Here is a 15249-nt window from a genome sequence, read left to right as displayed (position 1 = left end):
TGTTTGTATAACACAGTCCAGAACATGCATGCATGATGCACCTTACCATGGCTAAGATTTACTTAAGATACCTATAACTACTCATCTCTTAAATAGGATATCTCTACCACTTTTGCTAATTATATTACTCATCAATTAACCATGATTATTTCATTTCAAACTGAATACTCCATACTGGATCATTTTGATTTCAAATTCTCAACATGTTTTTGTACATTACTAAAAGCACACTATCTAAACAAGTGTAAAATATTTCAGAAACATATTTTTTTATGTAAATACATACCATTATGTATTGGTATGAAATGAATACATTATTTAACACTTCTAAATAAAGTTATTTTATAGTGACTGGGCACTGTGAAATACTGAATCCAAATATTATTCAAAGACTCTATTTGGGATATGATACACTGTATTACTGAAACCAGATGACCAGTTCGTGGAAACAGTGTGCTAATTATGTTTCACAATCACAGTCCCAAAGTACCCTTACATTTATTAAGCACAGCTGTTATTTTGAATTGAAATACTTTCAATATTTTACACAAGATAAAAAAATGGTTTTCGTTCCTTTGTACTCAGCTGTAAAAAGTTGTGAGTACAAAGTGAAGCAACAAGTCTTATTTTCAAGTTTCTGAAACTTTCTACACTCATGTTCTATTTAAAGAGTTAAGCTGAATTTATACTATAAAATAGCGATTAGATTTGAGCCAATGAGGTAGAATGCTTGTGATAAGCACGCTACCTCAATGGTCAAATACCAATCGCTCATCGCTCAGTGATGGGGTATAAATTCAGCTTTAAGGTGCAAAATACAATATACAACATAGCTGCCTTGTGTTTTCAATCAATATTGTTATTGATAATGCTATCTTATATCTTAGTGATTATATCTTTTTTGTATAATTTTCACAAGCTTTCATTACCATACTCACACTAATAGACCATATGTCACTCATCCTCATTTAAATAAAATTCTGTCCACAAGGAGGCCTCCATGGGGCAATTCGCATGATAATACAATATCAGGTGATTAATAGGTGATAGGTATGAATGGTTGTGGAATCCAACTAGAGATATGTCCCTCAGTCATCTTATTATATCCCCCAGGGGACATTATGTAACTGCCATTTCAATTGTTATACTGTTCAGGTTGATTTATTGCATATGGTTTTTTTGTGCAGCCTAATTAATAACAAGCATATAATAACACAATATTAAAACAAAACTACACAAGGCAGCTTTTGCATCTTAAATCTTCATTTGAAGAGCTTTGTTGCAAACCCCTTACATCCACTTGAGCAATTTTGAGAAAACATCAAAAAATCATCAAAATAGTACTGATATATGGGGCTTTGCAAAAAAAACCCAGTTTTTTTGCGGGATGCTTGGGCAGGATGAGCATCCTGCCAAAAACTGCTTTTGTTGAAAACCCCCTTATATCAGTGAATTTTTGATGATTTTTGATGTTTTCTCAAAATTGCTCAAGTGGATGTAAAGGGTTTTGCAACAAAGCTCTTCATCTGATTCTTGTTCTTTACTTTTCAATTCACAGCCCCTTACAAAGGTGAATCTATCTTTATAATGACATCTGAGTCATCAAAATGATTGCACATGAGACTCATCTTAATTAAAAGGATTATACAAAAAAGTTCAAAACGAATTTGTACTCTGTCACACAAATTAACTTTTTTTACCTTTGACATCAACGTATGAGGATTTATGCTGGTTTCATACTTTCCTGCCACTTGCATTTATTACTTCACAGCATAAAAGCAGCTCTAGAACTTGGTTAAGGGATGGGGTATGAACATTTGGACAGTATTTATTGTGGGACATTAGAGCACTTCAGACATTGCATTCTGATTACGAAGAATGTCCTTCTGATATCAAATAATTTTGATTTTTTGAAATTCGCAATGTAATACATATTTTATGGCAAATGATTAAAAATTGATATTTTTGATATTTAACAGTACTCAAGTAAATTTACTTGAGGACTGTTATATATCAAAAATGTGAAAAATATCAAATTTTAATAATTTGTCATAAAATTTGTATTATATCGTGAATTTCAAAAATGAAAAATTATTTGATATCAGAAAGACATTCTTCGTATTCAGAATGCAATTCGATATGTCTGATGTGCTCTCATGTCCCACAAAAAATACTGTGGAAACGCTCATTCCAGATCCCTTAAGAAATTGGTAGGTTAATTTGGGAGACAAAAGCCATCCTTTTATAATCATGATGGGTCACATCTCATAAGGGAAAAAATCCTTTACTGTACATGTATTGATTGTATGCACAACTAGAAAATTCAACAATTTTGTACCCTGTCTTTTTGTTGTTAATATCATTATAAGTTGTACAGGTAACACAACTTTCACCTATAAACATCTCCAAAAATATTTTTAAATACTTTGATGCTCAAAATAGCAATTTGTGTTTTGCAATATCAGAAAAATACAATAAGTTAATATAAACTATATTTTTTTTCCAAAGTGGAATATACTGATTGTATTGTACTGTAACATAGAAAGCTTGAAAATCTTTACCCATGTACATTATTAAATATGGTTAATGTAATACTTGCTACAAAATGATACTGGTATTATTGCAACTTCCTGGTAGTCAACTAAACTTTGTTAGACTTATAATTGAGAAAAATATTTGGTTTTAGTTGTTATGTGCATCAATCAAGTCGTGACTTATGCTTGTGCAAATTCACATCGCCGTGCACCAGTCATGAAATACAGAACACGCAACTAGCATAAGTGCTGAGCCCAACTGTGTGTATGTCATTTTACATCAATATACATTGTTACGTATATTCTTTTCGTCAATTATAAGCTATACAAAGTATACCCGTGTAACTTAGTGGTTATACATTTCCTATTATACAATGTAGTTGGATCCATTCCCTATTTGTGTACAATGTTCTAAAATCAATTTGGTTTTACCTCCAAAATCAATAATGTTATGCATGTTCCAATTAAAGACTTCGCATACAGGTTTTATGTGGCTACTGTTTAAGTACTGTCCAAGTTACGCAAACTTTAAAAGTTTAAAAGATATATACAAGAAGCACACACTTTGAAAATAAGTTAAAACCACCTGATAACACAACGTGGAAGCACTGTTTGTAATTTCAGTATTTTCAGTTTTCCGACATGACTGTCTAAGCCTCTCGCTATTAAACATGTGTACAAATAAAATATAAGCTAATAATATTTCTGAGTAATATTTAATCTTTCCCTAGAGAAGTCTATTTCTGAGGGCTGAGCTTTCGAAACTCTAGCGAGTGCCATCTTCAGAGCAACTAAATAAACAAGATGATGAACCTTATATTCCCCTACAGGAACTGTCAATAGGACATGTCAAAGTGATTGTCAATCACTTTGACATGTCCTATTGACAGTTCCCCTAGTGTATATAAGGTGCATCATCTTGTTTATTTAGTTGCTCTGAAGATGGCACTCGCTAGAGTTCCGAAAGCTGAGCCCTCTGAAAAGGACTTCTCTAGGAAAAGATTAAATCTTACTCATGTTTACCGACCTAGAGTACCAAGTAATTTCAAATAATAATATTTTTTTATTAAAGCTAAAACTAGGAAGCTACAGATATACCCTGTTTTTTTTTGTACACATTCACACTCTATCTGAAACTACTAAGTAGTCAAATGCTACCACACACATCACAACTTGAAATCATGGGAACATCGCATTAGTCTGATGGGTCACTAGTCCAAAAAGGGTTAAAATTAGGGTTTAGGTCATATGTGACCATCCACCACTCGGCTCTAGACCATTTTCTGTTTATTGCAGATTTTGAAAGTATGCACTTTCAGCTTTAAAATGACACCTCAACCAGCTTCATCGGACATCTGGAAGTGAAGTTATGGCTCATCAAAGGTCAAATTCCTATTATTAATACATAGAAATCCATTTACTGTTTTTGATTGTATATCAAAATGGAAAATGCCGACTTAACAACCAGTTTGTGGTGGATGGGCACATATAATGTTAGGATTAGGGTTAAGTGTAGGGTTAGTATTAGGGTTAGTGGTGTTTTGGATAAGCTACGGTTAGGGTCAGAGTTAAAATTAGAGTCAGGATTATATTTAGGGTTAGTGTTAGGATTATGATTAGGTTTAGGGTTAGAGTTATGGGTTAGGTTATAGTTAGGGTTAGGATGAAGTTTAGGGCTTAGGTAAGGATTATGTTTATAATTAAGTTATTGGCTTTTTGGACTAATGACCCTTCGGACTATTGACTTGTAACCTTAAATTACACATTTGGTATAACAACAGAATATATGCAAGCAATGATTAGATCATAGATAAATCTTAAAGGAAGTCTAGGGTAATCACATCATTCTTCTTCTTCTTCGTTAGTACTGCTCAACTTCCTTTGACGAGATAATACAAGAAGGGATAACATTATGCCTTATATGTTAGAAAAATAATAATTATCAAGCATGAATCACATGGTTTTATTTTAAACAACTCATATTGACCATAAAAACAGCCAACTCTCAACACGCGATATTAAAAATTCCTGCGCCGAAAAATTGTCTAGGGCAATGGCGTCAGCCTTCATTGTATATTACTGGGATTGGGATGATTGTCATTACCCTAGACAATTTTGACGCCCGGGAATTTTGAATATCATGTGTTGAAAGATGGCCCTCTTTATTTGTTTTTATGGTTAATATGAGTTAGTTTTAAATAAAACCATGTGATTCATGCTTGATAATTATTTTTCTAACATATAAGGCATAATGTTGTGATTGCTGGAGACTTCTTTTAATCTTTCCCTTGTGGAGCTCACATACATGTATATAAGTTGAGGCGAAAAACCCATGTACACTCTTTTGGAATCGAACTGGTGACCAGGCCCGTAGCGAAGGGTGGGGGCCAAAAAGGTTACATTTTCTGGATAAAAATGTTAAAATGTATCCAAGGAGGTTCAAATTAGAAAGAAAACTGAACAGGGGGAGCATTTTTCATGTTAAACTGTTCAAAATAGCTCCACAAAGTCCATTAAGCTTAACCCTATTCTATTACCCCCACAAAAGTGGTATATTTGAGTGGTGTGGAGGTATCATATTAACTACTGCGTTGCAGTGTTATTGCTTGGGTAAAAACCAATAAGTGGCATATCATTGACAAGCTTGGACTTGAAGTTGAAGCTTTGAGAAAAAAAACAAGATTAATATTTAATTATGTAAATTTTATGTAAATTAGTTCATGAATAATTAATGAGCTCATAGCCAAATATGAAGAAAAAATTATTTTGATTTACATTTTTGAAGTATATGAGTACATCAATGTGGCATTTTTATGCAGTTTTAAATACACTGCCGTGTTTCTACATATAATAAAAAGAAATCCGAGTTACTTTGGACTATATTTTAAAAGTTTATGGACATTTTTGGGCTATTTTTAGGGCAACATTTGGTCTAAAAATTGTTAAAATATGCAGGTTTCCAACATTTTAAACCATTTTATGATGTTTTAATGGTAGCTATATTAGGAAAAAAGGCGTTTTGTTGATAGAGAAGTGATAAATTATCAAAACTGTTCCAAAGATAAGACCTTATTTGTGTAAATAATTTTTTTACATGCATATTAAGCCATTTCGTGCCATATGGCACAGAAATTGATAGGGGGTAATAGAATAGGGTTAAGTCCATTTTTTTTGTATGTAGGAAATTTTTTTTGGGGGGGAATTGAAGGTAAAAAGGGACACATTACTATCATATATTAAAGTTTTACTAGATGCACGGTTAATATTTAAGTACAATACAATAACATACAGTTATATGCGAGGTAATATGGACAGCAATCGGGTGGCATTTCAAAACTGCCAAGTTTAATAGATAAAAAATATATTAAGTACTTTTTATCAAAGCTATGCAACTTGGGAAAATTTACAGCTATACTGCACACTGTTAAAGGATATATAATGGATTGTACCACAAAAATAGAAGTGCATTGTGTTCAAATATTAAAACAAAAGACTCTTAAAAACCGTAATCACCAATACATATTTACAAGAGGGTTTAAACTACATTCTTACCCTGTGTACAAATGGTCACATGGAGACAGGCCGCAAATACCGGTCTCAATTTCGGGCCTCTGCATAACAATGACCCACTTTTGTAGGTCAATGTTGGTATATGGTATGATTATGTCCATAGACAATGTGTTGTAATTTCGTTCTGGCATACCAGAACGTAATTCAAATTTCGTGATAATTTTGCTAAAACTTTTTGTACGTTTCTGGAGGTTTCCGGTGGTATAAAATTCAACTTTTTTTAGAAAAGTGGGCGGATGATGCTGTGGATCACAAAATGCCCTTTAAATCATCCTCTGGGCCAGAATCTAAGTTTTGCTCATCAATGCTGATCAGTCAATATGAAGCAAAAATTACAATTGTCTGTATTTTGAAACTGATCATTCCAGTTACCACTGTACATGTACATTTAGATATTAGAGTTAAGGGTTTACACAGTACTTTAAGACTTACACAAACCCTCTCTGAGGTGAAACAGTACCCTGTACTTGTAGTGGTGGCACCAACATTTTTAGGGTGAGAGAATCCAAAACCTTTTAGAAATAGAGTATTTTTTACCCAAAAAGTGGGCATTTCCCACAGTTTTTTTAATACAAGGGAGGGGAAATTTCAGGTTTTTGTATATATTTTGGTGTGGGGTGCCACCATGTACTTTGGTGATAGTATACTACACAAACAAACCCTGCTAGTATTTCAGTTACCATTCTCTACTTTGGCAAACTCCAAGCACTCTGGTCCGAATCCATGTGGCATCAATTCCCTGGCCGTGGTCTTGATAAACGTCCCATCAGGCCTGGTTAAATAGATGTCCATGTCTTTACCAAACTTGATAAATACGAGAAAATATGAGAATTAAAGATGATTGAATTTCAGATTTAAGAAAATGGTCCAGTTAGGGGTGTCTGCACTAATAAATGGTCCTGCCAGGGTTATTATTAAACTTGGGAATGTATCGACGGAAAAGTTTCTTGAAAACTGAAATTGTTGATCCCAAATTTTTGGCCCAGGGTGCTCACAAATCAAAGTATTTTTCAACACACATTTAATACTTATTATATTGACATTAGTCCTTCAATGGGGCACATTTTTAACATTAACAGGTGAAAGGGAAGAAACACAACCCAGATTTTAGCAACATGCGGTATGGTTTTCCCCCCTGGACAACAGTTGCACCAAAATTGTGATTTATTGACCCTAATTTTTGTTTGCTAGGGAACATTCGTGTAGCGACGACCTTTCATACACTCCTAGAAAGTGAGAACTAATCATAGCAAACGTTAGTAAAATACGAGGTGCATAAATATTGTATAATTTCACAGCAGCGCACTCCTTGTAGTGCTTTTGGACATGTTCATTTTTCTTGCGGATTGATGCATTAATATTTACTTGCATTTTCTAACATTTTCAGTGACCATATTGTTATAGATAGCACAAAAAAAATATTCTTCTTGTGTATGAAATAGGTTAATAAACGTGTATCACTTGTTGCTCCCAACAAGTGATACGCATAATTTATTAACCTAAAAGTAATGTACTGATGGTCTATAACGGTCCCCCACTGGCTACACGAGTGCCTACAAGGGTACTCACCTCATAAATGACTTGGCGACATGCACCACATGGTCCAATATGATAGTCCTTTATATCACTGAAAATTAAATAAGGAAATATTACTGAGAGAGCTAAAATGGACCGGTGAATGATTTATCAACCCAACTTTATGAGAAACAATATTCTCAAGTCAAATTTACTCAGTCATTTACAGGACATGAAAAATTGATTGATTGGATTGATATTAGATTAGTTTTGGAAAAAGTTTCTTTCTTAAAATTTTTTCTCATTGGCAATGTAAAATATTTGTGCTGGGAGATATTTTGTTTTGATTTTATAAGCCAAAATATGCTGAAAATTGATTACCCTGTTTATTATTTATCTGACTAACAAATTGACAAATATGCCTGATTGGGTGCAGGGTTTGGAACATCCAATCTGGAACCTTTGCTTTTTTCCCAAAGCAGATGCAAGATTTGCTATTTCAGCAATACCAGTATTGCAAGGTATTGAAAGGAAACAATGACATACCAAATTATTGCAGTAACACACCTATTACATGAGTAGTACTCATGTAATAGGTGTGTTACTGCAATAGTTTTGTTACTGCAATAGCTATGGCAGGATGGAAGCAACATCCACCAATTCAGGTATCAGGCACACTTGTACAGTTTACACTTCTTTATTTATACCACTGGATGATAAACATTATAAGCAAATCTACAGTGTCAACAATGAAAGTCTCCAATAAAATGATTGATTAAAAAGGAACAATTTACAGAAATATATATAAAATGATGACTGTGTTTACACAGCTGTGACATATTTTATGATTCAAATCAGTTTTGGTATAAAATTCATTTTGAAACATAATTCAATTTATTGGAACCTTTATTTAGGCTACTCTAAATATGTACCCTCAAAAGTGAAACAAGTTCAAAGTACCAAGACTTACCTGGCAACAGCGATGGCTGAAAATTCTTTGTAGCCTTCCGACACAGCCTTTAAAATAGCACACCTCTCAGCACACACTCCTAATGAATAGGAGGCATTCTCAACATTGCAACCTGCAAAGAATAACAAGAATGTAAGGAGAGACTACTACAAACAGACAGAATTTTATCACAAGCTAACACCAAAGAAGATGTATTACACTTCCCACAATGCATTTCTTCCATTTTAATTTTCTGTACTGCTTTGTATCTAGTGTAGTGTGACATGGGTCGATAGTGATAAAAAGTACCTCAATGAACAGAGCACATCCAGATCTTGCAAAATATGTAAAAAAAACATGTTTAGCCAGTCTATTCTCAACATAAAAATAAAGGGAACCTGTACAAAGTAATAGGAGTGCCATCTGATGTAGTGAGGTGATACATCATGTACCAGAGGATTCTGGGAATGGTACATTGTAAGATATCTTCTCTGGGGTAACAAACTGTCAAAACATGGTCAAACCACAAAATAAGTAAGGACAATCTTGTCAAATCTGTGTGGATTCTGGTTGCTTGATAATTTCACCAAAATAAACATTCTTACCAGTACCACAAAACATTTTTTAGTCAAACAACAGCCATTTTTCTGAAATTATTCAGACAAAAACCTGAGTGTTGTTGAATAGTTTTAATCTTTTCCGCTGTTTCAATTTGCTGTACATTTTAATATGGCAAGGTACATGTAGGTGCAATTATGTGGCTGTCAGTTGCAATCGGGCCAATAATCCCTGCCTGGCGCTGCCCCCAGGACCTGGGACAAGCGGGACTTGGCCGAGAAAGTAATATGTGGAAACTGACATTACAAACATGTGACAGCAGGGTGGTGCACTATTTTCTTGCACATCCCTGGGCAAGTCCCCACCCCCATCTAGGGCAACCGCTGGAAGATCACAAAATGAGTGTGACTTCTCAGAATTACATCACATTTATCGAAAAACCTGGATTCCACTGGCAAATCGCTAGAACAGTGTTTTCCCTGCCTATGATCTGGCACAGTTGAGAGTACTCTCCCGGGGTATATCCCAAGCTCTTTCTAAGAGCCACATTACATCTCCGTAAAAGTCCCAGCAGTGCGGGGACACATAGAGCTGTTACACCCTCAAACAAGTCCTGGCTACAACCCTGCTATTTATTGCCAGTGACCTGGGGCAATGATTGCAATTAACAGCCACATTACTATGTATGCCAGGGGGTTAAATTGGGAACAAAAATATTCAAATATGCCTGTTTTTTTAAAACTGCATCCATCTCAAAACTCAAAAATACATCACAGCTCCTTTATATTTGGCATTTGGGGAAGGGGAGCAGCTTGGGGCTGAACATTTAAAAAATTAACCCTCTTGGGTGCATAAATGTTGGAATCACCCAAAATAATGACTTCCTTATTTTGTCAGTCATTCCCATACAGATTCTGAATGACTTTTAATAAAATTACCTTCAAAGACCTGTCCATCTTTACTTAAAATTGCAGCACCCACTCTGAAATTACTGTATGGACAGTAGGCTGCTTTCTTCATCTCTTCAGACTTACGACACAGATCCTGAATGTTCTCTGCATAAATACAAACATATTGCACTCATGGAAGTTTAAAGATGACAAAATTATTAAAAGTATGGAGATATTACAAATATTAGAGCTCTAAAATACAGCATGAATACTGATTGCACTCTGTCATTATTGACATTTTTTTTAATGTATAGTACCATTTTTTCACTATTTTTTATACGTTTTCAAATTTTTCCGCCACTTTTTTCTTTACTAATTCTTTTTGCCGCCCCTTCTTCTTCCGCTGCTCCTTCGTTTTTGCCACCCCCTACTTTTACCCCGGGGGGGGGGGGGCTTGCACCACCAAAGCCCCCCCTCAAAAAACATATGCGCATGGATATCATTATAGAGATGTGGAAATCATTGGCTGGGAAAATCACAGAAAGATCAGGAAAGCCATAGAGATAAAGACACTATTGGGGCTATCGTTTCCTTCGGAAAGGGGTTCCCAAATTTTACAAAATGTTGGTGTCAATAAAATCCCCCCCTATTTTGGTAACAAAAATTTTATGATCCCCCCACCATCGATACACCTTCTAAACAGGCTAAAATTGTATGACCCCCCTATTTTTGGGACCCCCTTCCGAAAATAAATGATAGCCCCCTAAAAGGCTAAAACCTATGCTCATCAGGGATGCCGGATATGACTGGCCTGCCATCCTGATCTTTCTGTGATCTTCCCTGCCAATGATTTCCACAGAATCAACTGAAATTTTGGGAATAAGCTTTTTTCGTGGATATCTACTGAAAAATGTCATAAGAAGACGATGCTAGGATCACGAAATCCTCCTTTAAATTTCAAAATCATTTTTTAAACATTTGCCATAAATGTGTATTTCAAAAAATATATATATATATTATATTTCTTTATAGATTCTATAATGATCAAAAGGACATTCCTCATATGCAAATATATTAAAAACTAGCAGTGCAGCTGTCGTGCATGTCAGTCACCATGCATGCATGACCATAATTATTGACCATCATCATCATTCAGTCCACATGCTCTACACGCGTACACGTAGCACTAGCATGACAGGATGAACTCAGCGATCATGTATTCACGATTTGAAGTTTATATTAGCAATTATTTTTTACCAAAAACCCCTCAAAATACAGTCTGATTTGTTCGAATAGTTTTTACTTGAAACTCACGACTGCTACAGTAAACTTACCAGGTAATGAATTAATTTTACACGCGGCCACGTTGTTGTTCTCCATCTTCACTTGCACTTGTCTTGTTTATTTATATTTTGATGGGTAGTCTGTGAATAATGCTTTAAATACCGTTTCATTTTACGTATTAAATGAGCCATACAATTTAGCATGTTTAGTGACTGTGAAAAAGTCTATTATACCCTAATCGGGGTTTTCCTGGAATTTCACGGCTATACCCCCAAAACAGATTAGCCCACTATAGCTTCTGATCAGAATCAAGGATAGGCCTACACTGCTTAAAGGGGCATTTCGTGATCCACAGCCTCATCCCCCACTTTTCTCAAAAAAAGTTGAGATTTTTATATCACTGGAAACCTCTGGCTACATAATGTTTATGTACAAAATATTTCTTGCAGATTAATTCGTTTTGCAAAGATATCGTGAAATTTGAATTTCGTTCTGGTGCAGCAGAACGAAATTACAATAGGGCCTACGCATTGTCTATGGAGCAGTGTAATACACATAATCATGCATAACTCGCAAACGCAAAATCGGAATCAACTGAAATTTTGGGAGTAGGCTTTTTTCGCGGATATGTACTGAAAAATGTCATAAAAAGAGGATGCTAGGATCACGAAATCCTCCTTTAAAAGATTTCTGATCTTGTTTATCTAACTTGCAATATGAATTGATGATACTGTTGCTTTTGTAAAAGTTATCACTTTATTGTATGCAGATGAACAATCCTTGGTGAAACACAAAATGACCTCCAACCTCTCTCAATTCACTCTAGTGGGGGGGCTATTGCACAAACTGGAAATAAAACTCATGGGGGGGGGGGGGAAATTCGAAAAATTCATAGCTTTCATTTAATGGTGATACAAATGGTCGAAGTTGTCCACAATTATCTGGGCATTATCTGTAAATTCATCAAAGCAAAAAAGAGAACATCATTTATACTTGCAGAAAAGTAACTTGCCGATCTTAGATTTTGTAAAATGATTTTATGTAATTTGACAACGCCTATAATAAACCATATTGATTTATGGTGAACTGGGACATGCTCCTATCATGCCTATTGTTAATCTAATTAAACTTTGGTCAATTTCATGTAAAAGATTGTAGTTTTAGTAAAACTTTGTACAGACTTGTAGGCCTATAGAAATTTACATAATCAAAACAAAATTAACTGTGTATGGATCATTATGGTTAAGAAAACCCTTGATGAATGCGGGTTAATTAGTATTAGTAATATTTGGCAATCTCAAAATCCAAATCACCCCTGGATCAAATATGAAATTACACGACCAATTTATTCAAAATTGGGAAAGTTATAGTAGGAAATACTAAAATGTATAGTTACTAGCTGTTACTGGTGAGATAATATTATAACATTGCTTATGATGAAAGAATTTGCCCTCTCTATAATTTAATCATTATTGGCGACGAAAATTTCACTTCATTTTTGGAGTGTAGTGTAGAGGAAAAAATTATTGATAAACAACAGTTTACATTCGAATACCTTAAAACTGAATCTTGTTTTTAACAGTCAAGATATTGGAAAATTAATAAAACTAAGTTGAGTAAATTTATTAAGGAAATTATTTGTCAATTCAAGCTCTCGTAGCTCTTCTGTGAGTTTCTTGTTTTTATTATTATTTTATACCTCATTCCAACTCCTCATTTAATCACATAAATTTTAGATTACCATACTAAACAATGTTATATCATCAGAATATTTTACTACAGTATGTCTTTCTTTCGTAATTATTCTGTTCCGGCCAACAATATACCGCGTCTATACCTTTATTAGTTAGAATTCTAAAATTATGGGCATTTAGTGCAATATACATTTCGTCAAAAGATCATTATTATTAGTAGGGGGGGGGGGTTATGTCCACCTTTCAATTCATTGCTCATTTGATTTCAATTCATCCTAGTAAGAGTGCATTGAATCGTCTCACCTTGCATTGGCATGGAAATATAATCTTTGTTCATCACGTTTTGTCCGCGTTTTGTGCTTTATCAAAGCAATTCGTCCTCCATGTGTTATAATAATGCGTAGGCCTATTTTTAATCAGATCAAAATGCCCTAATGCACTTTTTTACGAAAAGCAAAGTCATCAGAGAACCTTGCTGTCGAGATCCTAAAGTTTTGGTTATATTGGAGCATGCATGTTCAAAATTGTCCAACGGTCCTACCCAGTCATTGAATGACACGTTTATGATACTAACCAGGCTAAAATGAGAAGCAACAAAGACAACTTTTAAAAAAAAGAAGAAATATGCAGATAGAAAATATGTAGGCCTACTTCTACATACGCTTATGCGTTATGATCATCATCATGCGAAATCAAATGACTGAAGTATGAAAAGATTTGTTTAAAGACCATTTACACATTAAGTTGATAACCCCTATTGGACATAGTACATTTGGACGAAATTAAATGAACATTGTATGAATCTTTTTATTTAATATATGAATAGGCCTTAATTATACCAAATACGAAATTTTACAAACAGACACTTCCTAATTTTATGGACGAATTAAAACTTAAAACAGGATTATTAGATATTTTAAGGAAAAATATGTTAAATTAACTGAGAAAACATATATTAAAAATGTTGAGGGCATATTGGGCTACACTAGGGTGCATCATGCCCCCCTTTTGTCAACCAGATTTTATGTAGCCAGTCTTAAAATGTGCCAAATGATGAAATAATAAGATTCCCAAAATTTTAATTCATTCCGAGTTCGTCTTATGGGTCCTCAGCTCCGTGGCCCGAAAGTTTGAACGAATAACCCATATGAACATTACGCAATAGGCATATGGCAGTTATTCACATAACATGCATTTTAATCATAGAAATTGGCTGCTCTAAGTACCCAAGTACTTGGGGTGTTATTCAACTATGTATATGATACAGGCAATCCAAAACTATTACATTTTAACATGAAGCAGCTTTTCCAAACCCATAATTAATCATGTAAACAAATAGCTGCCATATACATTTCTTGTATTTGACACTTAACACAGTGAAATTATGTGTATTTCTGGTGGAGAAAATGACTTTTTGAGTTATTTAAAAATGACTTTGGCTTACAATGTAATTGATGATTGGTCTTAATACCAAATCACCACTTGTACGCGTCTCATTGGGAGATATTTGACTAATTAAGACGCTCGTTTAATCGCCAATATGAAAGACTTTTGCTTATAACTTGGCAACATGGTTAGTATATATCAATGCAAGACAATTTTTACGAGCCACTTACGTCTAGCCGTAAGTGGTATTTGTTGCCAAAACTTTTCAGCGTCAAGGCGCGGCGCATTGACTCGCCTGGCCGCGGTAAAGGATTCTCAAGTAGCCCAATTTTTAAAGCTTCCAAAAAAGCGCCCAATACCGGATATTTGGGCGGATTTACCCGAATTTAGAACGCAAAACACCCAATTGGGCGGAAAAGCACTTGACTTTGAAACTTCCGGTACTTACTGGGAAGTTACTGACCGATCAATAAATGGTCACAAAACCCATTGTAATTTCAATTTGGACCTTCAAAGACTCAAAACCTTTATAAATCGGCTAATTTAAAAGGAAAATACATCAAATTAGTGCCGCGGCCTGAGACTGACAAAAGTAGCCCAATTTTAGACAAGTAGCGGCCGGGTAGCGGCCCCGGGGTAGCGGCATGCTTTTTTGAGTAGCGGCAAGTGATCGCCAAGTAGCCCAATTATGCGCCTAAGGCGCGGCGTTGGCATCACTGAGTGGTAAGTGCATATACACCAAACACAAGTCGTACAATTTACCGCGAATTTAGGACCGTAAAATTTAGACTCTTCTTTTGTCTAGATTAGCACCCAACCGCACATCTCAAGGTTTTATAAAAAATCAATATAACATACCAAAACGAAAA

General features: G+C 34.8%; 1 protein-coding gene across 1 annotated transcript; it reads right to left on the bottom strand.

The window, feature by feature from the left end:
- Nucleotides 1–3438: 3438 nt before the first annotated feature.
- On the bottom strand, nt 3439–11442 carry LOC140147326 (cytidine deaminase-like). Its single transcript, XM_072169106.1, has 5 exons — nt 11351–11442; nt 10065–10181; nt 8590–8701; nt 7674–7731; nt 3439–6908 (listed from the first exon to the last, which is right to left on the bottom strand). Exons 1-5 carry the CDS (start codon nt 11394–11396, stop codon nt 6777–6779), a joined length of 465 nt encoding a protein of 154 aa, XP_072025207.1. The 5' UTR covers nt 11397–11442; the 3' UTR covers nt 3439–6776.
- Between the last annotated feature and the right edge of the window lie 3807 nt (nt 11443–15249).

The sequence above is a fragment of the Amphiura filiformis genome, chromosome 1 (assembly GCF_039555335.1).
Source record: "Amphiura filiformis chromosome 1, Afil_fr2py, whole genome shotgun sequence".
Classification (NCBI taxonomy): Eukaryota; Metazoa; Echinodermata; class Ophiuroidea; order Amphilepidida; family Amphiuridae; genus Amphiura; species Amphiura filiformis.
This window is presented reverse-complemented; position numbering and strand designations above follow the sequence as displayed.

What these genes read in the sequence shown, in the direction of transcription:
- LOC140147326 (XM_072169106.1), bottom strand. Translation starts at nt 11,396, where the DNA reads ATGGAGAACAACAACGTGGCCGCGTGTAAAATTAATTCATTACCTG. An exon ending in AGATGGACAGGTCTTTGAAG is followed by an intron (nt 8,702 to 10,064) that starts GTAATTTTATTA and finishes TATTCTTTGCAG; the next exon opens with GTTGCAATGTTGAGAATGCC. An exon ending in GTCGCCAAGTCATTTATGAG is followed by an intron (nt 6,909 to 7,673) that starts GTGAGTACCCTT and finishes GTATTTATCAAG; the next exon opens with TTTGGTAAAGACATGGACAT.